At 64.2% G+C, this 24688-nt stretch overlaps 3 protein-coding genes across 3 annotated transcripts in view; 1 reads left to right on the forward strand and 2 right to left on the reverse strand.

The window, feature by feature from the left end:
- Window positions 1-12467, reverse strand: part of GPAA1 (glycosylphosphatidylinositol anchor attachment 1) — a 29459-nt gene extending 16992 nt beyond the window's left edge. The window contains exons 1-7 of the mRNA XM_036404456.2: window positions 12439-12467; window positions 11353-11436; window positions 8986-9159; window positions 6643-6754; window positions 5489-5636; window positions 4254-4355; window positions 905-1101 (exon numbers count right to left, since the gene is read on the reverse strand). Of these exons, the coding sequence (XP_036260349.1) occupies window positions 905-1101; window positions 4254-4355; window positions 5489-5636; window positions 6643-6754; window positions 8986-9159; window positions 11353-11426 (807 nt within the window). The 5' untranslated portion in view covers window positions 11427-11436; window positions 12439-12467. The remainder of the gene's footprint in view (window positions 1-904; window positions 1102-4253; window positions 4356-5488; window positions 5637-6642; window positions 6755-8985; window positions 9160-11352; window positions 11437-12438) is intronic.
- A 1090-nt stretch (window positions 12468-13557) lies between these two features.
- On the reverse strand, window positions 13558-18712 carry EXOSC4 (exosome component 4). The gene is made up of 3 exons (XM_054514081.1): window positions 18475-18712; window positions 17839-18057; window positions 13558-16321 (listed from the first exon to the last, which is right to left on the reverse strand). The coding sequence occupies exons 1-3, from the start codon at window positions 18643-18645 to the stop codon at window positions 15950-15952; spliced, it is 762 nt and encodes a 253-aa protein (XP_054370056.1). The 5' UTR covers window positions 18646-18712; the 3' UTR covers window positions 13558-15949.
- Window positions 18713-18987: 275 nt separating this feature from the next.
- OPLAH (5-oxoprolinase, ATP-hydrolysing) overlaps window positions 18988-24688 on the forward strand; it is a gene marked incomplete at its 3' end in the record, with an annotated part of 41869 nt that continues 36168 nt past the window's right edge. The window contains 2 exon segments of the mRNA XM_036404418.1: window positions 18988-19563; window positions 21324-21515. Of these exon segments, the coding sequence (XP_036260311.1) occupies window positions 19390-19563; window positions 21324-21515 (366 nt within the window).

Raw genomic sequence — 24688 nt, forward strand, 5'->3', positions numbered from 1 at the left:
ACCACTGAGTGACCACTGAGTGACCAATGAGTGACCAATGAGTGACCCTGAGTGACCAATGAGTGACCAATGAGTGACCACTGAGTGACCAATGAGTGACCAATGAGTGACCCTGAGTGACCACTGAGTGACCAATGAGTGACCAATGAGTGACCCTGAGTGACCAATGAGTGACCAATGAGTGACCACTGAGTGACCCTGAGTGACCACTGAGTGACCCTGAGTGACCAATGAGTGACCACTGAGTGACCCTGAGTGACCACTGAGTGACCACTGAGTGACCATTGAGTGACTCCTGAGTGACCCTGAGTGACCACTGAGTGACCACTGAGTGACCAATGAGTGACCCTGAGTGACCACTGAGTGACCACTGAGTGACCAATGAGTGACCACTGGTTGACCAATGAGTGACCAATGAGTGACCCTGAGTGACCCCTGAGTGACCCTGAGTGACCCTGAGTGACCACTGAGTGACCACTGGGTGACCAATGAGTGACCCCTGAGTGACCCCTCAATCCCCCCTGAAGCCCCCAGCCCCGGGAGTGACCCCTTGGTGTCCCCCCAGCCCAGGAGAGAACCCCTGAAGCCCCCAGGACCCTCCAGGACCCCCCCAAAGCCCCCCAGGACCCCCACCTTGCCCTGGAAGGTGCAGAGCAGCCCCCAGACCCTGCAGTAAACTCCAGGACCCACCCAAAGCCCCCCAGGACCCCCCAGGACCCCCCCAAAGCCCCCCAGGACCCCCACCTTGCCCTGGAAGGTGCAGAGCAGCCCCCAGACCCCCCAAAGTGCCCCCAGGACCCCCCAAAGCCCCCCAGGACCCCCCAGGACCCCCACCTTGCCCTGGAAGGTGCAGAGCAGCCCCCAGACCCCCCAAAGCCCCCCAGGACCCCCCCAGGACCCCCACCTTGCCCTGGAAGGTGCAGAGCAGGCCGCTCTTGAGGCAGAAGGAGTGGAAGAGGTTGAGCAGGTCCAGGTTGGGCAGTTGCCCGTTCAGCCCCTCCACGGCCACGTCCACGCTGGTCACCACGTCCGAGCTGAGCTCCAGGGCCAGAGCGGCCTGGATGGCCCCTGCCCGGCCTGGGACCCCCCCCGAGTGCATGTCTGGGGGGGGACAGACCCTGTGAGACCCCCTGAGACCCCCCCAGAATGGCCATGGGACCCCTGAGACCCCCAGAGCCACGGGACCCCCATGGGACCCCCGTGTCCACTCTGGTCACTGTGTCCGTGGTGTCCGTGCCCTGCCCGGCCTGGGACCCCCCTTGAGTGGGTGTCTGGGGGGGGACAGACCTGTGAGACCCCCCCAGAATGGCCACGGGACCCCTGAGACCCCCCAGAACAGCCATGAGACCCCCAGAGCCACGGGACCCCCGTGGGACCCCGTGTCCACTCTGGTCACTGTGTCCGTGGTGTCCGTGCCTGCCTGGCCTGGGACCGACCCCCCTTGAGTGGGTGTCTGGGGGGGACAGACCCCTGAGACCCCCTGAGACCACCTGAGACCCCCCCAGAACACCCATGGGACCCCTGAGACCCCCAGAGCCACAGGACCCCTGTGGGACCCCCCATGTCCACTCTGGTCACTGTGTCCGTGCCCAGCTCCCGGGTCACCTGGATGGGCCCACCTGGCCTGGGACCCCCCCCGAGTGGATGTCTGGGGGGGGACAGACCCTGTGAGACCCCCCCAGAATGGCCACGGGACCCCTGGGACCCCCAGAACAGCCATGAGACCCCCAGAGCCACAGGACCCCCGTGGGACCCCCGTGTCCACTCTGGTCACTGTGTCCATGGTGTCCGTGCCCTGCCCGGCCTGGGACCCCCTTGAGTGGGTGTCTGGGGGGGGACAGACCTGTGAGACCCCCATGGCACCCTCAGAACAGCCACAGGACCCCTGAGACCCCCCCAGAACAGCCATGAGACCCCCAGAGCCACAGGATCCCTGTGGGACCCCCGTGTCCACTCTGGTCACTGTGTCCGTGGTGTCCGTGCCCTGCCCGGCCTGGGACCGACCCCCCTTGAGTGGGTGTCTGGGGGGGGACAGACCCTGTGAGACCCCCTGAGACCCCCCCAGAACACCCATGGGACCCCTGAGACCCCCCAGAACAGCCATGAGACCCCCAGAGCCACAGGATCCCCGTGGGACCCCCGTGTCCACTCTGGTCACTGTGTCCGTGCCCTGCCCGGCCTGGGACCCCCCTTGAGTGGGTGTCTGGGGGGGGACAGACCCCTGAGACCCCCCCATGGCACCCCCAGAATGGCCATGGGACCCCCTCGGGACCCCCAGGACAGTCATGGGACCCCCGTGGGACACCCAACAAAGCCACGGGACCCCCTTGGGACCCCCTTGGGACCCCCGTGTCCACTGCGGTCACTGCGTCCGTGCTCTGGCCAAGGGCGCCTGGATGGGCCCTGAGCCCTCCCAGTGCTCCCAGTTTAACCAGTAAGGATCACACCCTGTGCCCCAGTGCTCCCAGTCTGACCAGTAAGGATCACACCCTGTCCCCCAGTGCTCCCAGTCTGACCAGTAAGGATCACACCCTGTCCCCCAGTGCTCCCAGTCTGACCAGTAAGGATCACACCCTGTCCCCCAGTGCTCCCAGTCTGACCAGTAAGGATCACACCCTGCCCCCCAGTGCTCCCAGTCTGACCAGTAAGGGATCACACCCTGCCCCCCAGTGCTCCCAGTCTGACCAGTAAGGATCACACCCTGCGTCCAGTGCTCCCAGTCTGACCAGTAAGGATCACACCCTGTCCCTCAGTGCTCCCAGTCTGACCAGTAAGGATCACACCCTGCGTCCCAGTGCTCCCAGTCTGACCAGTAAGGATCACACCCTGTCCCCCAGTGCTCCCAGTCTGACCAGTAAGGATCACACCCTGTCCCCCAGTGCTCCCAGTCCCTCCCAGTGCTCCCAGTCTGACCAGTAAGGATCACACCCTGCCCCCCAGTGCTCCCAGTCTGACCAGTAAGGATCACACCCTGCCCCCCAGTGCTCCCAGTCTGACCAGTAAGGATCACACCCTGCGTCCCAGTGCTCCCAGTCTGACCAGTAAGGATCACACCCTGTCCCTCAGTGCTCCCAGTCTGACCAGTAAGGATCACACCCTGCCCCCCAGTGCTCCCAGTCTGACCAGTAAGGATCACACCCTGCCCCCCAGTGCTCCCAGTCTGACCAGTAAGGATCACACCCTGCGTCCCAGTGCTCCCAGTCTGACCAGTAAGGATCACACCCTGTCCCTCAGTGCTCCCAGTCTGACCAGTAAGGATCACACCCTGCGTCCCAGTGCTCCCAGTCTGACCAGTAAGGATCACACCCTGTCCCCCAGTGCTCCCAGTCCCTCCCAGTGCTCCCAGTCTGACCAGTAAGGATCACACCCTGCCCCCCAGTGCTCCCAGTCTGACCAGTAAGGATCACACCCTGTCCCCCAGTGCTCCCAGTCCCTCCCAGTGCTCCCAGTCTGACCAGTAAGGATCACACCCTGCCCCCCAGTGCTCCCAGTCTGACCAGTAAGGATCACACCCTGCCCCCCAGTGCTCCCAGTCTGACCAGTAAGGATCACACCCTGCCCCCCAGTGCTCCCAGTCTGACCAGTAAAGGATCACACCCTGTCCCCCAGTGCTCCCAGTCTGACCAGTAAGGATCACACCCTGTCCCCCAGTGCTCCCAGTCTCACCAGTAAGGCTGAGCCATAGCACCCCCAGTGCCCCCCCAGTGCTCCCAGTTTAACCAGTAAGGTCCACACCACGTACCTCAGTCCCTCCCAGTGCTCCCAGTCTCACCAGTAAGGGATCACACCCTGTACCCCAGTCCCTCCCAGTTCATCCCAGTCCCTCCCAGTCTCACCAGTAAGGTTGACATCGTGGTACCCAGTCCCTCCCAGTCCCTCCCAGTGCTCCCAGTCTCACCAGTAATGATCAGACCATGTCCCCCAGTCCCTCCCAGTTCATCCCAGTAAGGTTCCCACCGTCTCTCCCAGCCCCTCCCAGTCCCTCCCAGTGCTCCCAGTCTCACCAGTAAGGTTGACATCGTGGTACCCAGCCCCTCCCAGTCCCTCCCAGTGCTCCCAGTCTCACCAGTAAGGTTGACATCGTGGTACCCAGCCCCTCCCAGCCCCTCCCAGTGCTCCCAGTCTCACCAGTAAGGGATCACACCCTGTACCCCAGCCCCTCCCAGTGCTCCCAGTGCTCCCAGTCTCACCAGTAAGGGATCACACCCTGTACCCCAGCCCCTCCCAGTCCCTCCCAGTGCTCCCAGTCTCACCAGTAAGGTTGACATCGTGGTAGGCCTCCAGCCAGGCCTGTGTCCCCAGCAGGTCGTGCTCGGTCACCAGGAAGATGAGATCCTTGGCCCAGTACACCTGGCCTGGGGAAACTGGGAGCTCTGGGACTGACCAGTACAGACCAGTACAGACCAGTACGGCCCAGTACAGCCCAGTACGGCCCAGTACCTGCCCCAGTCCCTGCCCAGTACACCCAGTGCAGCCCCAGTGAGATCAGATCCTTGGCCCAGTACACCTGGCCTGGGGAAACTGGGAGCTCTGGGACTGACCAGTACAGCCCAGTACAGACCAGTATGGCCCAGTACAGCCCAGTACAGCCCAATCCCTGCCCCAGTCCCTGCCCAGTACACCCAGTGCAGCCCCAGTGAGATGAGATCCTTGGCCCAGTACACCTGGCCTGGGGAAACTGGGAGCTCTGGGACTGACCAGTACAGACCAGTATGGCCCAGTACAGACCAGTACAGCCCAGTACAGCCCAGTACAGACCAGTATGGCCCAGTACAGCCCAGTACAGCCCAGTACAGACCAGTACAGCCCAGTACGGCCCAGTACAGCCCAGTCCCTGCCCCAGTCCCTGCCCAGCCCCTCTAAGGATCCCCCCCAGTACCCCAGGGCTCCCTCCAGCCCCAGTATCCCCAGTACCCCCCCAGAAACCCCCAGCCCCAGCTGCCTCCAGGTGCCCCCAGGACCCCCCCAGGACTCCCCAGGACCCCCATTAGACCCCCAGGACCCCCCCAGGACCCCCATTAGACCCCCAGGACCCCTCCAGGACCCCCATCAGCCCTCCAGGACCCCCATTAGCCCCCCAGGACCCCCATTAGCCCCCCAGGACCCCCCCAGGACCCCCATCAGCCCTCCAGGACCCCCAGGACCCCCCTGACCTGGGTAGAACCCCACCAGGGCCAGCAGCAGCCCCACGGCCTGGGCATTGTGGGGTCCCTCAGAGCAGCCCCCAGGACCCCCAGGACCCCCCAGGACACCCCCAGGACCCCCATTAGACCCCCAGGACACCCCCAGGACCCCCCCAGGACCCCCATCAGCCCCCCAGGACCCCCCTAGGACACCCCAGGACCCCCCAGACCTCAGCAGAACCCCACCAGGGCCAGCAGTAGCCCCACGGCCTGGGCATTGTGGGGTCCCTCAGAGCAGCCCTCAGGACCCCCAGGACCCCCCAGGACACCCCCAGGACCCCCAGGACCCCCCAGGACCCCCCAACCTCGGCAGAAGCCCGCCAGGGCCAGCAGCAGCCCCACGGCCTGGTTGTTCTTGCTGCCCTCGGAGCAGGGCACCAGCAGCAGCAGCGCCTCCGTGCTGGCGGCGCGGGGGGCTCGGAGCACCCCGAAAACGTTGGTGCCACGGACCAGCTGGGGAGGGACAGACGGACACCCCGGAATCACACAGGGAGCCCCAATTCACTCAGAGACCCCAAAACACCCCAACATCCCCACAGCACCCCGAAAACGTTGGTGCCACGGACCAGCTGGGGAGGGACAGACGGACACCCCGGAATCACACAGGGAGCCCTAAATGTACCCAGAGACCCCAAAACACCCCAACATCCCCAAAACACCCCGACATCCCCACAGCACCCCGAAAACGTCGGCGCCACGGACCAGCTGGGGAGGGACAGACGGACACCCCGGAATCACACAGGGAGCCCCATTCCCAGTCCCCCCCAGTCCCCATTCCCAGTGTCCCCAGTGCTCCCAGTGCTCCCAGTTCCCCCAGTCTCCATTCCCAGTGCTCCCAGTTCCCCCAGTCCCCATTCCCAGTGCTCCCAGTCCCCATTCCCAGTGCTCCCAGTCCCCATTCCCAGTGCTCCCAGTGCTCCCAGTGCCCATTCCCAGTGCTCCCAGTCCCCCCATTCCCAGTTCCCCCAGTCCCCATTCCCAGTGTTCCCAGTGCTCCCAGTCCCCATTCCCAGTCCCCCCCATTCCCAGTGCTCCCAGTTCCCCCAGTCCCCGTTCCCAGTGCTCCCAGTGCCCCCAGTCCCCATTCCCAGTGCTCCCAGTGCCCATTCCCAGTGCTCCCAGTGCCCATTCCCAGTGCTCCCAGTGCTCCCAGTCCCCATTCCCAGTCCCCTTTCCCAGTGCTCCCAGTGCTCCCAGTGCCCCCAGTCCCCATTCCCAGTGCTCCCAGTCCCCATTCCCAGTGCTCCCAGTCCCCCCAGTCCCCGTTCCCAGTGCTCCCAGTGCTCCCAGTGCTCCCAGTTCCCATTCCCAGTCCCCCCCATTCCCAGTGCTCCCAGTCCCCATTCCCAGTGCTCCCAGTCCCCCCAGTCCCCGCTCCCAGTGCTCCCAGTGCTCCCAGTTCCCACAGTCCCCATTCCCAGTGTCCCAGTGCTCCCAGTGCTCCCAGTTCCCCCAGTACGTAGCGCTCGTGGGCCTCGTCGGGGAAGGGCAGCGTGCGGCTGAAGGGCTGGCGATGGACCTCGAGCCCCAGCTGGAACATGGTCTGCTCCAGCCACCCCACGGGCATTCCCCTATAAAATATATGGGAAATAACGGGATTGGGGCACCCCAAACCTTCCCTGAGCCCCACAGGCTCTGCTCCAGCCACCCCACGGGCATTCCCCTATAAAATATATGGGAAATAATGGGATTGGGGCACCCCAGAGCGTCCCCAAACCCCACAGGCTCTGCTCCAGCCACCCCACAGGCATTCCCCTATAAAATATATGGGAAATAATGGGATTGGGGCACCCAGAGCGTCCCCAAACCCCACAGGCTCTGCTCCAGCCACCCCACAGGCATTCCCCTATAAAATATATGGGAAATAACGGGGGATTGGGGCACCCAGAGCGTCCCTGAGCCCCACAGGCTCTGCTCCAGCCACCCCACGGGCATTCCCCTATAAAATATATGGGAAATAATGGGGGATTGGGGCACCCCAGAGCGTCCCCAAACCCCACAGGCTCTGCTCCAGCCACCCCACGGGCATTCCCCTATAAATTAATAGGGGATTGGGGCACCCCAAACCTTCCCTGAGCCCCACAGGCTCTGCTCCAGCCACCCCACGGGCATTCCCCTATAAATTAATAGGGGATTGGGGCACCCCAAACCTTCCCTGAGCCCCAAACCTTCCCTGAGCCCCACAGGCTCTGCTCCAGCCACCCCACGGGCATTCCCCTATAAATTAATAGGGGATTGGGGCACCCCGAGCCCTCCCCAAATCCCTTCTCCAGCCTCTCCAACCAGGAGTGGGGATGGGAACCCCCCTAGAACTCCCCCAAACCCCAAAGGGGTCCCCCTGCTCTCCAGTTGTCCCCCAAAATTCCTGTCCCCCCTCTCCAAACCCTCCTCCCCAAACCCCCCAAACCCAACCCCAAATCCCCCAATCCAGCCCCAAACCCAACCCCAAACCCCCCAAACCCCAAATCCCCCCGTTCTCACCCCACTCTTCTCTTGTGTCCCCCAAAGTCCCCGGCCTGTCCCCCCCCCCAAACCCCCAAACCTGACCCCAAACCCCCAAACCTGACCCCAAACCCCCCAAACCCAACCCCAAACCCCCCAAATCCAATCCCAAACCCCCCAAACCCCCCAAATCCAATCCCAAACCCCCCAAATCCCAATCCCAAACCCCCCAAATCCCAATCCCAAACCCCCAAACCTGACCCCAAACCCTCCAAACCCAACCCCAAACCCCCAAACCCGACCCCAAACCCCCCAAACCTGACCCCAAACCCCCCAAATCCCAATCCCAAACCCCAAACCCAACCCCAAACCCCCCAAACCCGACCCCAAACCCCCAAAACCTGACCCCAAACCCCCCAAATCCCAATCCCAAACCCCCAAACCTGACCCCAAACCCCCCAAATCCAATCCCAAACCCCCAAACCCGACCCCAAACCCCCCAAACCTGACCCCAAACCCCCCAAATCCAATCCCAAACCCCCCAAATCCCAATCCCAAACCCCCAAACCCGACCCCAAACCCCCCAAATCCCAATCCCAAACCCCCAAACCCGACCCCAAACCCCCCAAACCTGACCCCAAACCCCCCAAATCCAATCCCAAACCCCCCAAATCCAATCCCAAACCCCCAAACCCAACCCTAAACCCCCCAAACCTGACCCCAAACCCCCCAAACCCGACCCCAAACCCCCCAAATCCAATCCCAAACCCCCAAATCCAACCCCAAACCCCCAAATCCCAATCCCAAACCCCCCAAATCCAATCCCAAACCCCCCAAATCCAATCCCAAACCCCAAACCCGACCCCAAATCCCCCAAATCCAATCCCAAACCCCCAAACCTGATCCTAAACCCCCCAAATCCAATCCCAAACCCCCCAAACCTGACCCCAAACCCCCCAAACCCCAATCCCAAACCCCCCAAATCCAATCCCAAACCCCCAAACCCGACCCCAAACCCCCCAAACCTGACCCCAAACCCCCCAAACCTGACCCCAAACCCCCCAAATCCAATCCCAAACCCCCCAAACCTGACCCCAAACCCCCCAAATCCCAATCCCAAACCCCCAAACCCAACCCCAAACCCCCAAACCTGACCCCAAACCCCCCAAACCTGACCCCAAACCCCCCAAACCCAACCCCAAACCCCCCAAATCCAATCCCAAACCCCCCAAACCTGACCCCAAACCCCCCAAACCTGACCCCAAACCCCCCAAATCCAATCCCAAACCCCCCAAACCGGACCCCAAACCCTCCAAACCCAACCCCAAACCCCCCAAAGCCCAGATCCCCCCGTTCTCACCCCGCTTTCCTCTTGTGCCCCCCGAATTCCCGGGCCAGCGCCAGTGCCCGGGCCCCCAGGTCGGAGCCCTCGCCCACCATGGTGGAGCCCATGGCGTTCTCAGACAGGTACGTGCGGGGGGCCAGGGCTGGCAGGAGCAGGAACCACGTGAGCCCCGACAGGTAACTCAGGACACTGCAGGGGGAACCCCAAAATCACCATCAGCACCCCAAAGCCATCAGTGACACCCCATAACCATCAGTGACACCCCAAAGCCAGCACAGGTAACAGCAGGAACCAGGTGAGCCCCGACAGGTAACTCAGGACACTGCAGGGGGAACCCCAAAACCATCAGTGACACCCCAGAAATAACCCCAAAACCACCAGTGACACCCCAAAAACCATCAGTGACACCCCAAACCCAGCACAGAGCCACCCCAAAGCCAGCACAGGTAACAGCAGGAACCACGTGAGCCCCGACAGGTAACTCAGGACACTGCAGGGGACACCCCAAAAACCATGAGTGACACCCCAAAAATAACCCCAAAGCCATCAGTGACACCCCAAAAATAACCCCAAAGCCATCAGTGACACCCCAAACCCAGCACAGGTAACAGCAGGAACCACGTGAGCCCCGACAGGTAACTCAGGACACTGCAGGGGGAACCCCAAAATCACCATCAGCACCCCAAAGCCATCAGTGACACCCCAGAAATAACCCCAAAGCCACCAGTGACACCCCAAAAATAACCCCATAACCATCAGTGACACCCCAAAGCCAGCACAGGTAACAGCAGGAACCACGTGAGCCCCGACAGGTAACTCAGGACACTGCAGGGGGAACCCCAAAACCATCAGTGACACCCCAGAAATAACCCCAAAGCCACCAGTGCCACCCCAAAGCCAGCACAGAGCCAGCCCTGACACCCCAAAGCCAGCACAGGTAACAGCAGGAACCACGTGAGCCCTGACAGGTAACTCAGGACACTGGGAGGGACACCCCAAAACCATCAGTGACACCCCAGAAATAACCCCAAAACCACCAGTGACACCCCAAAACCATCAGTGACACCCCAAATCCAGCACAGGTAACAGCAGGAACCAGGTGAGCCTCGACAGGTAACTGTGAGGGACACCCCAAAAACCATGAGTGACACCCCAGAAATAACCCCAAAGCCACCAGTGACACCCCAAACCCATCAGTGCCACCCCAAAAATAACCCCATAACCATCAGTGACACCCCAAAGCCAGCACAGGTATGTGCGGGGGGCAGCAGCAGGAACCAGGTGAGCCCCGACAGGTAACTCAGGACACTGCAGGGGGAACCCCAAAACCATCAGTGACACCCCAGAAATAACCCCAAAGCCACCAGTGACACCCCAAAGCCAGCACAGAGCCAGCCCTGACACCCCAAACCCAGCACAGGTAACAGCAGGAACCACGTGAGCCCTGACAGGTAACTCAGGACACTGGGAGGGACACCCCAAAATGGGCATTGGTACCCCAAAAATAACCCCATAACCATCAGTGACACCCCAAACCCATCAGTGACATCCCAAAGCCAGCACAGGTATGTGCGGGGGGCAGCAGCACAACCCAGGTGAGCCCCGACAGGTAACTCAGGATGCTGGGAGGGACACCCCAAAATGGGCATTGGTACCCCAAAAATAACCCCATAACCACCAGTGACACCCCAAAGCCACCAGTGACACCCCAAAACCATCAGTGACACCCCAAAAATAACCCCATATCCATCAGTGACACCCCAAACCCAGCACAGGTAACAGCAGGAACCACGTGAGCCCCGACAGGTAACTCAGGACACTGTGAGGGACACCCCAAAATGGGCACTGGTACCCCAGAAATAACCCCAAAGCCACCAGTGCCACCCCAAAGCCACCAGTGACACCCCAAAAATGACCCCTGACACCCCACAAGTAACCCCAAATTCACCCCAAGGACTTTCCCCCCAGAGCCCCCCATTCCCCAGCGGGGTTTTGGGGTCCCCCCCGTGTTTTGGGGTGCTCCCAGGGGGGTGTTGGGGTGTCCCCACCAGAAGCGGGAACCCCAACTATAGCTGGGTTCCCCCCCAGGCCCCACAGGTTTTGGGGTGCCCCGGGGGTGTTTTTGGGGTGCCCCCAGCCCCTCACTCACCACAGGGGGGTGTTGAGCCCCCCCCATGGGATTTTGGGGTCCCCAGGGTATTTTGGGGTCCCTCACTCACCATAGTGGGGGTGTTGAGGTCCCCCCCAGCCCCTCCCCATGTTCTGGGGTCCCCTCAGGGTATTTTGGGGTCCCTCACTCACCACAGGGGGTGTTGAGGTGCCCCCCAGCCCCTCCCCATGTTTTGGGGTGCCCCAGGGGTGTTTTTGGGGTCCCTCACTCACCACAGGGGGGTGTTGAGGCTCAGCAGCAGCCGGGCCAGCGCCCGCCGGCACTGCGGGTCTGAGAGCAGCCCCATGGACCCGGAGCTGTGGGGGAAATGGGGGATATGGGGGAAATGGGGGATATGGGGGATATGGGGGGGATATGGGGGATATGGGGGGGATATGGGGGGATATGGGGGGGGATATGGGGATATGGGGGGATATGGGGGGGATATGGGGGGGATATAGGGGGGATATGGGGGATATGGGGGGGATATGGGGGGGAAATGGGGGATATGGGGGATATGGGGGATATGGGGGGATATGGGGGATATGGGGGATATGGGGGATATGGGGGGATATGGGGGATATGGGGGATATGGGGGATATGGGGGGATATGGGGGATATGGGGGGGATATGGGGGGATATGGGGGAAATGGGGGATATGGGGGGATATGGGGGATATGGGGGATATGGGGGATATGGGGGGATATGGGGGATATGGGGGGGATATGGGGGGATATGGGGGAAATGGGGGATATGGGGGGATATGGGGGATATGGGGGGGATATGGGGGGAATATGGGGGTCAGGAGGGCACCGGGACCACACAGAACCCCCCCCCCCCAACACCACAGAGTCCACAGAGACCCCAAAAACCCCACAGAGACCCTAGAGAGACCCCACAGAGCCCCCAAAGACCCTTCCCCGCTCCAAGGACGCCCCAAAGACCCCACAGAGACCCCAAATACGCTTCACCCATCCCATGGACCCCCGAACCCCACAGAGCCCCCCAAAACCCCACAGAGCCCCTTACCCACCCCATGGACCCCCGAACCCCACAGAGCTCTTAAAGACCCCACAGAGCCCCCAAAATCCCTCAGGGCTCCCCCAAGCCCCTCCCCACTTCCATGGACACCCCAAATCCCCCTCATTGCCCCCCAAACCCCCCTCAGGCCCGGGCCCTGTCCTCGCTCCCGCCCCCACACCGCGTTCCCCTCACCCCACAGCCCCCACACGGAACAGCTCCCTGCCCCGCACCCTCCTGTGCCCTCCGGCACCCCCAAAAACCCCAAAATGCCCCAAAATCCCCAAATCCCCCAAAACCTGCGAGGCACGGCAGGGCCAGGCCGCTTAATCGCAGCCGGAGCGCGCGGCCAGGGCGGGGAGCGGAGCGCCGAGACAGCGATCGCGGGCACCGCCCCGCCAGGGGGCGCCACGCGGAGGGCGGGGCGAGGGGCGGGGCCATCGGGATGTGGGCGGGGCCACTGGGATGTGGGCGGGGCCACGGGATAACGGGGATTTGGGTAAAAGGGGGAAAAAAGGGGGGAAAAAACGGGGATTTGGGGGGAAAAGGGGGGCAGAAAAGGGGGGAACCCGGGGGGTTTGGGTTAAAGGGGGTAAAAATGGGGGGAAAACGAGGGGTTTGGGGGAAAAATGAGGCAAAAAAACGGAGGAATCCAGGGGGTTTGGGGGCACAAAAACGGGGAAAAACGGGGGCAAAAAAAGGGCAAAATCAGGGGGTTTGGGGGCAAAACAGGGAGCAAAAAAAGGGGGGAAAATGGGGGGGTTTGGAGGCACAAATGGGGCAAAACCGGGGGGGTTGGGGCACAAAAGGGAGCAAAAAGGTGGGGTTGGGGGAAAAAAAGGAGCAAAAAATGGGGGCAAATGGGGGTTTCGGGGCAAAAAAAGGGGGTTGGGGGGTACAAAAGAGACAAGAAAAGGGGGAACCCCAGGGTGTTTGGGGGCACAAAAAGGGGCAAAAAGTAGGCAAAAAAATGGGGGGTTTGGGGGTAAAAAAGGGGGAACCTGGGGGGTTTTGGGGTTCAAAAGGGAGCAAAAAACTGGGGGGTTTGGGGGCACAAAAGGAGGGGGGGAAAGGAGGGTTTGGGGGTACAAAAGGGGGGAAACACGGGGGGCTTGGGGGCAAAAAAGGTGGCAAAAATCGGGGTTTGGGGGCACAAAAGCGGGGAAAAAACGGGAGCAAAAAAGGGGGGGGAAACAGGGGGTTTGGGGGCAAAGTCGGGGGGCTTGGGGGCACAAAATGGGGGAACCCGGGGGGTTTGGGGGCACAAAAGGGGTTCTGGGCAAAGGCAGGTGACAGGGACAGCTTGGGGACAATGGGGTGTCACAGGTGACACAAGGGGGGAGCAGCGGTGGGGAGGGGGGCGGGCAGGGGGGTGACACGCCCAGAGCACACAGGTGACACGCAGAGGGACACGGAAGGGCAGTGACACACCCCCTTTATTGCCATGGTGACACCCCAAACACACAGGGTCACACGCCAGTGTCACCAGTGTCCCCCCAGGACCGGTCACTGCAGGGTCACAGCTCCAGTGTCACCAGTGTCCCCCCCAGGATTGGTCACTGCAGGGTCACAGCTCCAGTGTCACCAGTGTCCCCCCAGGACCGGTCACTGCAGGGTCACTCCAGTGTCCCCAGTGTCCCTCCAGGATTGGTCACTGCCCCAGTGTCCCCAGGATTGGTCACTGCAGGGTCACAGCTCCAGTGTCCCCAGTGTCCCTCCAGGATTGGTCACTGCAGGGTCACTCCAGTGTCCCCAGGACCGGTCACTGCAGGGTCACAGCTCCAGTGTCCCCAGTGTCCCTCCAGGATTGGTCATTGCAGGGTCACTCCAGTGTCCCCAGGACTGGTCACTACAGGGTCCCCAGGACTGGTCACTGCAGGGTCACTCCAGTGTCCCCAGTGTCCCCCCAGGATTGGTCACTGCAGGGTCACTCCAGTGTCCCCAGGACTGGTCACTCCAGGGTCCCCAGGACTGGTCACTCCAGGGTCACTACAGTGTCCCCAGGATTGGTCACTGCAGGGTCACTCCAGTGTCCCCAGGATTGGTCACTGCAGGGTCCCCAGGACCGGTCACTGCAGGGTCACTCCAGTGTCCCCAGTGTCTCCCCAGGATTGGTCACAGCCCCAGTGTCCCCAGGATTGGTCACTCCAGGGTCACTCCAGTGTCCCCAGGACTGGTCACTCCAGTGTCCCCAGGATTGGTCACTCCAGGGTCACTCCAGTGTCCCCAGGATTGGTCACTCCAGTGTCCCCAGGACTGGTCACTCCAGGGTCACTCCAGTGTCCCCAGGACTGGTCACTCCAGTGTCCCCAGGACTGGTCACTCCAGGGTCACTCCAGTGTCCCCAGGACTGGTCACTCCAGGGTCCCCAGGACTGGTCACTCCAGGGTCACTCCAGTGTCCCCAGGACTGGTCACTGCAGGGTCCCCAGGACTGGTCACTGCAGTGGTGTGATGCTGCAGCCCCCAGGGGTCAGTTGGTCACCACAGGGTCCCCCAGGTCACTCGGCCATGGCAGTGTCCCCACGGTGTCCCCACAGTGGTCACTGTGCCATGGCAGTCCCTGTTCCACAGCCATGTCCCCACAGTGGTCACTCTGGTCAGTGACTGCTCCATGGCAGTGTCCTGGTGTCCCCACAGTGGTCACTGTGCCATGGTGGTGTCCCCACAGTGGTCAGTGCTCCATGGCAGTGTCCTGGGGTGGTCACTGTGCCATGGTGGTGTCTCTGCTGGTCACTCTGGTCACTGTGCCATGGCAATGTCCCCATGGTGGTCACTGTGCTGGTCACTGCTCCATTGCAGTGTCCTGGGGTGGTCACTGTGTTCAGTCACTGACCCATGGCAATGTCCCCTTGGTGGTCACTGTGATGGCCAGCGCTCTGTGGTGATGTCCTGGGGTGGTCACTGTGGTCACTCAGCGCTCCATGGCAGTGTCCTGGGGTGGTCACTCAGCACTCCATGGCAGTGTCCTGGGGCGGTCACTGTGGTCACTCAGCACTCCATGGCAGTGTCCTGGGGTGGTCACTGTGGTCACTCAGCACTCCATGGCAGTGTCCTGGGGTGGTCACTCAGCACTCCATGGCGGTGTCCTGGGGCGGTCACTCAGTGCTCCATGGCAGTGTCCTGGGGTGGTCACTGTGGTCACTCAGCACTCCATGGCAGTGTCCTGGGGTGGTCACTGCGGTCACTCAGTGCTCCATGGCAGTGTCCTGGGGTGGTCACTCAGCACTCCATGGCGGTGTCCTGGGGCGGTCACTCAGTGCTCCATGGCAGTGTCCTGGGGCGGTCACTGTGGTCACTCAGTGCTCCATGGCGGTGTCCTGGGGCGGTCACTCAGCACTCCATGGCAGTGTCCTGGGGTGGTCACTGTGGTCACTCAGCACTCCATGGCAGTGTCCTGGGGTGGTCACTCAGCACTCCATGGCAGTGTCCTGGGGTGGTCACTCAGCACTCCATGGCAGTGTCCTGGGGCGGTCACTGTGGTCACTCAGCACTCCATGGCGGTGTCCTGGGGCGGTCACTCAGTGCTCCATGGCGGTGTCCTGGGGTGGTCACTCAGCACTCCATGGCGGTGTCCTGGGGTGGTCACTGCGGTCACTCAGCGCTCCATGGCAGTGTCCTGGGGCGGGCACTCAGTGCTCCATGGCGGTGTCCTGGGGCGGTCACTCAGTGCTCCATGGCGGTGTCCTGGGGCGGTCACTCAGTGCTCCATGGCGGTGTCCTGGGGCGGTCACTCAGCGCTCCATGGCGGTGTCCTGGGGTGGTCACTGCGGTCACTCAGCGCTCCATGGCGGTGTCCTGGGGCGGTCACTCAGTGCTCCATGGCGGTGTCCTGGCGCAGCCTGGCCCTCACCACGCTGTCCAGCACGGCGTGCAGCCCCTGGCAGGCGGCCTGGGCAGCGTCCAGCACGGGCCGCAGCCGCTCCTGGTGCAGGCGGGCACTGAGCTGGCACAGGGCCAGCTGCCCGCTGCCCGCCACCGTGGCCACGGCCAGCCTGGGGCCCCCGGCCGCCTCCTCGGCCGCGCTCAGGTCACTCAGGGCCACCGGGGGCCCGGCCGGGGGCTCGGCCAGCCCGGCCGACCCGGCCACCACGGCCCCGCGCAGCGCCACGCCCGCGTCCAGCAGCGCCAGCCCCGCCGCGCTCACGCTGGCACCGAGCTCACCGCCATCGGCCTGGAGAACCTGGGGGAAACAGGGGTCAGGGTCACCCCAAAGTATCCCTAAATATCCCCTATAACATCCCAAAAATCAGCCAAAATCCCATAGATCCTATGTGCCCGAGCCTGGCTGTGCTCACGCTGGCACCGAGCTCACCGCCATCGGCCTGGAGAACCTGGGGGAACAGGGTCAGGGTCACCCCAATGTATCCCTAAATATCCTAAAAAACACCCCAAAATCCCACAGATCCTATGTGCCCCAGCCTGGCTGTGCTCACGCTGGCACCGAGCTCGCCTCCATCGGCCTGGAGAACCTGGGGGAACAGGGTCAGGGTCACCCCAAAATATCCCCTATAACATCCCAAAATTCAGCCAAAATCCCGTAGACCCCGTGTGCCCCAGGAGCGCCAGCCCCACCACGCTCATGCTGGCCCCCAACTCACCCCTGTTAGACTGGAGAACCTGGGGGAAACAGGGGTCAAGGTGACCCCAAAATAAACCCTAAACATCCCCAAACAAACCCTAAACATCCCCAAACAAACCCTAAACATCCCCGAAACCACTACAGATCCCGTGTGACCCAGCCTGGCCACGCTCACACTGGCCCCCAGCTCGCCCATGTCTGCCTGGAGGACCTGAGGGGGACAGGGGGTCAGGACACCCCAAAACATCCCCTAAACTACCCCAAAAACACCCAAATCACCCCAAAACCCCACAGACCCCGTGTGCCCCAGCCCAGCTGTGCCCCCCTTGGCCCCCAGCTCGCCCCCATCAGCCTGGAGAACCTGTGGGGGGGGGACAAGGGGTAAGGGACACCCCAAAAACACCCAAAATCACCCTAAAATGTCCCCTAAAACACCCCAAAATCCCATAGTCACTGTGTGCCCCAGCCTAGTGCTCACGCTGGCCCCCAGCTTGGCCCCATCTGCCTGGAGAACCTGGGGCGGGGGGGCGGGACAGGGGTCAGGATCACCCCAAAAACACCCAAATCACCCTAAAAGATCCCAAGATACCCCAAAACACCCCCTCTAACGCCCCCAAACCCCACAGATCCCGTGTGCACCGGCTGGGCCACGCTCATGCGGGCCCCCAGCTCGCCCCCGTCCATCTTGAGGATCTGAGGGGGGACACGCGGTCAGGGACACCCCAAAATACAACTCAAATCATCCCAAACACCCCCCAAACACCCCCCAAAACATCCCCTAATGCACCCCAAAATCCCACGGACCCTCTGTGCCCCAGCCTGGCCCCCAGCTTGCCCCCATCTACCTGCAGCACCTGTGGTCAGGGACACTCCAAAAACAGCCAAATCACCCCAAAACCCCACAGACACTTGGGTGAGCACGGCCCCTCCAGGACTCCTAAATCCCCCCAGGATCCCCCAAACCCCCCCAGACTCACCTGGACGTGCACATTGACCTGGGAGTGGGGGTAGAGCTGGCTGAGCACGGCTCCCTCCCAAGGAGCCAGGACTCCCCCAAATCCTGTCATGACCCCCCAAAACCCACCCCAGGACCCCTCCAAACCCCCCCCCAGACTCACCTGGACGTGCACGTCGATCTGCGAGCGCGGGTAGAGCTGGCCGAGCACGGCTCCCTCCAGCACGCCCCGCAGCAGCAGCGCTCGCTCCCCGGACCTGCGGTCGGTCCCGCCCTGCGCCGGCCGCCGGCGCCGCTCGCCGCCCCCGGCGAACGGGGCCGAGCTGCAGCGGACACTGAGCAGGGCCCGGTCCGGGGGGGCCTTGGCTCGGGACCCCCGAACCTGCGGGGGAATAATGGGCTGGGAGTGAGTGGGGGGGGCTACCCACATATGGGGGGGGGAGGCTTGGCTTGGGACCCCTGAACCTGGAGGGGAAAGAGCAGAGAGTGGGGGGAGACACCCACATGGGGGGGGGCTGTGAGACCCCCACAGCTGGGGGGGTGAGAGAGAGAAATGGGGGGGGGGTCCTAGGACACAGAGGGAAGGGGGGCACAAATTGGGGAGGGGGAGTTTCAGAATGGGGGACCCTGAAAACCCCACGGGGAGGGGGGCAGCGACACTGGGGGTGGGTCACAGGCACTGAGGGGGGGTCACAAGCCCTGAGGGGGGGGGGTCACAAGCCCAGATGGAGCTCACAAGCCCCAGGGGGGCGGTTCACAGGCCCTGAGGGGGGGTTTCGCAGCCCCGGGCCCCGCTCACCTCGTGCGGGCCGTACACGGCCGCCAGCACCTTGGTGTTGCCCTGCTCCAGGTAGGCCGAGCCGTCGGCCCGGGCCAGCACCCCGAGCCGGGCCCGCACCTTGCGCAGCTCGTCCGGCCGCCGCCCGTCCGCCCGGAACCCCGCGTCCGACACCAGCTCCAGCCCCGCCATGCCGGTACCGCCGCCGGCACAGCGTGTGGGGCCGGACTACAACTCCCGGCGTGCCCCGCGCGCGGCCGTTAATGCACGTGCGCGCCGTGAGGAGCCGGACTACAACTCCCGGCGTGCACCGCGCGAGACGCCCGCCAATGGGAGGCGCTGCCCCCCTGACGCTCCCGCGGCTCAGGCCACGCCCCCGCGGGCTTGTCCTACAGAGGCCGCGCCCCCTGTGACGCACTCCCACCACAGACCACGCCCCATTCGGTCACGCCCCTCCGTAGAGACCACGCCCCCACGGAGTCGGTGTCCCGGTTCCGCCCCTTGGCGCCCCCGCCCCCCGTGAGGCCCCGCCCCCTCGGCCGGTTCGCCGCACCGAACGGGACCGGGCGGCACCGGAGCGACCCCAGCGCCCCCTGGCGGAGCGGCAGCACCCCCGGACCCCCCCCTCGGGCACGGCCGAACCTTCCCGGGCCGTCCCGGTCCCGGTCCGGGTCCCGAGCGGGCACCGCCGGCCGTCCCCGAGCGCTCGGAGCGGGTCAGAACCGGCACCGAGCCAGCGCCGAGCCCGTGTCCCACCGTCACCGGGCGGCAGCGAGCGCTGAGCGGGCCGGAGCGGGCGGCTCCGCTCTGCCCGCCGCCGCTGACCCCTGTCCGGCCAGCGCTGACCTTGCCCAGGCCGGTCCGGACCGGCCCCGAGCGCCGCCGCTCCGCGATCCCGGTACCGATCCCGGTACCGGTGCCAGTCCGGGTCCCACCATGGCGGCCCCGCTCGGCCCCGCCGGGTTCCAGTTCGCCATCGACCGCGGCGGGACCTTCACGGACGTGTTCGCCCGCTGCCCCGGCGGCCGCGTCCGCGTCCTCAAGCTGCTCTCCGAGGACCCCGCGTACCGGGACGCGCCCACCGAGGGCATCCGCCGCGTCCTGCAGGAGGTGCGGGCCCCGGGGACAACGGGGGGGACACAACGGGGGGGACACAACGGGACCCCCGAGGAACGGCGGGGACACAGCGGGGACAGCGAGGGGACAGCGGGGGCACCCCCGGGGCACGGCGGGGACAACAAGGGGACACAACGGGACCCCCGGGACCCCCAGGCCACGGCGGGGATAGCAGGGAGACCCCCGGGACCCCTCAAGTGCCTTGCTGGGACCCCCGGGACCCCCCAAAAGAGCCCACCGGGAACATCCCAGGACAGCACATGGGGGAGACCCCCCCATAGGCCGCCCCAGGACCCCCTTCTGGGAACCCCCCAGACCCCCATAGGCCGCCCCAAGTACCCTCGAGACCCCCCCTCAGGAACTCACCGGGACCCCCCTGAACCCACTGGGAACCACCCCCCTCCCAAATGCCTCTCCCAGAGACCCCCGTGGGAAACCCCGGGACCCCCCCCTTCAAGGGGACCCCCCCAGACCCCTCCGGGCCCCCCCCCCACCTGCCCCAGCCCTGGGCCTGCCTGGACCCCCTGCCCCACCCCGTGCTAGGGGTCCCCAAGTGGGTCTGGGGTCCCCAAATGGGTCTGGGGTCCCCAAATGGGCCTGGGGTCCCCAAATGGGTCTGGGGTCCCCAAGGAGATCTAGGGGTCCCCAAATGGGTCTGGGGGTCCCCAAATGGGTCTGGAGGTCCCAGATGGGTCTGGGGGTCTCCAGGTGGGTCTGGGATCCCCAAGTGGGTCTGGGGTCCCCAAATGGGTCTGGGGTCCCCAAATGGGTCTGGGGGTCTCCAGGTGTGTCTGGGATCCCCAAGGAGGTCTAGGGGTCCCCAAATGGGTCTGGGGTCCCCAAAAGGGTCTGGGGTCCCCAAATAGGTCTGGGGTCCCCAAGGAGATCTGGGGGTCCCCAAATGGGTCTGGGGTCCTGCTGTGGGTCTGGGGTCCCCAAATGGGTCTGGGGCTCAGTTTTGGGGTCCCGCAGGAGCTGGGGGTGTTGCTTTGGGTCTGGGGTCGACCTGGTGAATTTTGGGGGGGTTCCCACAGGAGCTGGGGGTGTCTGGGATCCCACAGGTGAATTTTGGGGATCCCTGGTGAATTTGGGGGTCCCGCAGGAGCTGGGGGTGCCCCTGTCTTGGGAGGAGCCCCTGGATGGATCTGGGATCCAGTGGATCCACATGGGCACCCGGAGGGGCTGTGGGTCCCTGAATGGGTCTGGGGTCTCTGGGTGAATTTTGGGGTCCCACAGGTGAATTTTGGGGTCTCTCTGGGTGAATTTTGGGATCCCGCAGGAGCTGGGATCCAGTGGATCCAATGGGGCTGGGGGTCCCCGAATGGTTCTGGGGTCTCTCTGAGTGAATTTTGGGACCTCCCTGGGTGAATTTTGGGGTCTCCCTGGTGAATTTTGGGGTCCCGCAGGAGCTGGGGGTGCCCCGGGAGGAGCCCCTGGATGGATCTGGGATCCAGTGGATCCGCATGGGCACTGGGGGGGCTGGGGGTCCCTGAATGGCGGTGTGGGTCCCCGAATGGGTCTGGGGTCTCTCTGGGTGAATTTTGGGGATCCCTGGGTGAATTTTGGGGTCCCGCAGGAGCTGGGGGTGCCCCTGCCTTGGGAGGAGCCCCTGGATGGATCCCGGATCCAGTGGATCCGCATGGGCACCCGGAGGTGCTGGGGGTCCCTGAATGGGTCTGGGGTCTCTGGATGAATTTTGGGGTCTCTCTGGGTGAATTCTGGGGTCTCTCTGGGTGAATTCTGGGGTCCCGCAGGAGCTGGGGGTGCCCTTGCCCCGGGAGGAGCCCCTGGACGGATCCCGGATCCAGTGGATCCGCATGGGCACCACGGTGGCCACCAACGCGCTGCTGCAGCGCCGGGGGGAGCGCGCGGCCCTGGCCGTGACCCGCGGCTTCCGACACCTGCTGCACATCGGCACCCAGGCCCGGCCCCGCCTCTTCGACCTGGTGAGAGCACAGCTGGCACAGCTGGCACAGCTGGGTACACCTGGGCACACACCTGAACCCCCAAACCCAGCCCCAAACCCACCCCGACACCTGCTGCACATCGGCACCCAGGCCCGGCCCCGCCTCTTCGACCTGGTGAGAGCACAGCTGGCACAGCTGGGCACAGCTGGGTACACCTGGGTACAGCTGGGTACACCTGGGCACAGCTGGGCACACACCTGTACCCCAAACCCAGCCCCAAACCCACCCCGACACCTGCTGCACATCGGCACCCAGGCCCGGCCCCGCCTCTTCGACCTGGTGAGAGCACAGCTGGCACAGCTGGGTACACCTGGGTACAGCTGGGTACAGCTGGGCACACCTGGGCACACACCTGGGCACACACCTGGGTACACACCTGAACCCCCAAACCCAGCCCCAAACCCACCCCGACACCTGCTGCACATCGGCACCCAGGCCCGGCCCCGCCTCTTCGACCTGGTGAGAGCACAGCTGGGCACAGCTGGCACACCTGGGCACACCTGGGTACAGCTGGGCACACACCTGGGCACAGCTGGCACACCTGGGCACACACCTGGGCACAGCTGGCACACCTGGGTACACACCTGTGCCCTCACCTCTACATACACCTGGGCAGATCTGGCACACCTGGGCACACCTGGGCACACACCTGTGCCCTCACCTGTTCCTATACCTGGTCCCTCATCTGGTCCTGTCCCCTTCGTGTCCCCTCTGTGTCCCCACACTGACCCCCTTGGTGACCCCCACAGTGTCCCCTCTGTGTCCCCCACACTGACCCCCTCAGTGTCCCCTTGGTGTCCCCTCAGTGTCCCCACACTGACCCCCTTGGTGACACACACGGTGTCCCCTCGTTGTCCCCGCGCTGACCCACGTGATGTCCCACGCGGTGTCCCCTCGGTGACCCGTGGCCGCCTGGCACGGGGCTGGCACCTCCTGTGACCGGCACCGTGTCCCTGTGTGCCCCACGCTGTCCCCGGGTGTCCCCCCCAGGCTGGCACCGTGTGTCCTGTGCCCCACAGTGTCCCCTCCTGAGCTGGCACCGTGTGTCCTGTGCCCCATGCTGTCCCCTCTCAGGCTGGCACCGTGTCCCCTGTGTGCCCCACAGTGTCCCCATCCACCCTGTCCCTGTGTCCCCTCCCCGTGTGCCCCACAGTGTCCCCACCACCCTGTCCCTGTGTCCCCTTCTGAGCTGGCACCATGTGCCCCATGCTGTCCCCTCCTGAGCTGGCACCGTGTCCCTGTGTGTCCCACAGTGTCCCCAACCACCCTGTCCCTGTGTCCCCTCTCAGGCTGGCACCATGTCCCCTGTGTGTCCTATGGTGTCCCCTCCTGAGCTGGCACCGTGTCCCTGTGTGTCCCACGCTGTCCCTGTGTGTCCCCCCCAGGCTGGTACCGTGTGTCCTGTGCCCCACAGTGTCCCCTCCTGAGCTGGCACCGTGTCCCCTGTGTGCCCCACAGTGTCCCCATCCACCCTGTCCCTGTGTCCCCTCCCCGTGTGCCCCACAGTGTCCCCTCCTGAGCTGGCACCATGTCCCTGTGTGTCCCACGGTGTCCCCACCACCTGTCCCTGTGTCCCCTCCTGAGCTGGCACCGTGTCCCCTGTGTGCCCTATGGTGTCCCCTCCTGAGCTGTCCCTGTGTCCCCTCTCAGGCTGGCACCGTGTCCCTGTGTGTCCCACGGTGTCCCTGCTGTGGGGCTCAGTATCCCCCCTGTGTCCCCCCACAGTTTCTCCTCACAGTGTCCCCTGTCCCGTGTCCCCCTGTGTCCCGTCCTGTGTCCCCTGTCCCGTGTCCGTGGCCCCGTGTTGGGCCCGGCTGGGTGTCCTTGGCATGTCCTTGGCGTGTCCTTGGCGTGTCCCCTGTCCCTGTCCCCCTGTCCCTGTCCCTGTCCCGTGAGCGGGGCCAGGCTCGGGGCCAGGCCTGGCCCGTGGCCAGCAGAGGCGGGGGGACACGGGACAAGGGACAGGGGACACGGGGACACGGGGGGGGACACGGGACAGGGGGACACAGGACAAGGGACATGGGACACGGGGACACGGGGGGGGACAAGGAACAGGGGGACAGGGGGACACAGGACACAAGGGACACGGGACAGGGGGACATGGGGGACATGGAGGGGACAGGATACTGGGGGGGATAAGGGACAGGGGACCGGGGACACGGGGGGGACACAAGACATGGGGGACACAGGGAAGGGGACAGGGGACAGGGGACATGGGGACACCGGCGGGCGGACACGGCGGGGACACGGCGGGGACACGGTGGGGACACGGTGGGGACACGGTGGGGACACAGTGGGGACACAGCGGGGACACGGTGGGGACACAGTGGGGACACAGCGGGGACACGGTGGGGACACAGTGGGGACACGGTGGGGACACAGCGGGGACACGGTGGGGACACGGTGGGGACACGGTGGGGACACAGTGGGGACACGGTGGGGACACGGTGGGGACAGAGTGGGGACACGGTGGGGACACAGTGGGGACACAGTGGGGACACAGTGGGGACACAGTGTGTCTGGGGGGTGACGTCCTTGTGCCAGCCCTTGTGCCACCCTGGTGCCGTGGCCGTGTCCTCCCTGTCCTGTGCCACTCCTGTCCCCGTCCTGTCCCGGAGCTGTCCCAGTGCCACCCCGATGCCGCTCCAGTGCTGTCCCAGTGTCCCCCGGTGCTGTCCCTGTCCTGCTCCTGTCCCCCAGCTGCCATCGCAGCGCCACCCCAATGCCACTGTGGTCCCTCCCCAGTGCCACCCTCATGTCCTGTCCCACTCCTGTCCCACCCCAGTCCTGTCCTGGTGCCACCCCGCTTCTGTCCCCGTCCTGTCCCTGTCCCATCCCGCTCCTGTCCCACTCCTGTCCCTGTCCTGTCCCTGTCCCATCCCGCTCCTGTCCCTGTCCCAGCCCCAGCTCCGGTGCCACCCCAGTCCTGTCCTGGTGCCATCCCAATCCTGTCCCAGTGCCACCCCTGTCCCTATTCTGTCCCAGTCCTGTCCCTGTCCCACTCCTGTCCTGGTGCCATCCCAATCCTGTCCCAGTGCCACCCCTGTCCCGTCCCTGTCCCAATCCTGTCCCTGTCCCAATCCTGTCCTGGTGCCATCCCATTCCTGTCCCTTTCTTGTCCCTGTCCTATGCCAGTCCCATCCCAGTGCCAC

Source organism: Molothrus ater, chromosome 1 (assembly GCF_012460135.2).
Source record: "Molothrus ater isolate BHLD 08-10-18 breed brown headed cowbird chromosome 1, BPBGC_Mater_1.1, whole genome shotgun sequence".
Classification (NCBI taxonomy): domain Eukaryota; kingdom Metazoa; phylum Chordata; class Aves; order Passeriformes; family Icteridae; genus Molothrus; species Molothrus ater.

Coding starts and splice junctions, on each gene's coding strand:
- EXOSC4 (XM_054514081.1), bottom strand. CDS start 18,645: ATGGCGGGGCTGGAGCTGGTGTCGGACGCGGGGTTCCGGGCGGACGGG. Junction 18,058..18,474: donor CCGTGTACGGCCCGCACGAG/GTGAGCGGGGCC, acceptor ATTCCCCCGCAG/GTTCGGGGGTCCCGAGCCAA. Junction 16,322..17,838: donor AGATCGACGTGCACGTCCAG/GTGAGTCTGGGG, acceptor TGTTTCCCCCAG/GTTCTCCAGGCCGATGGCGG.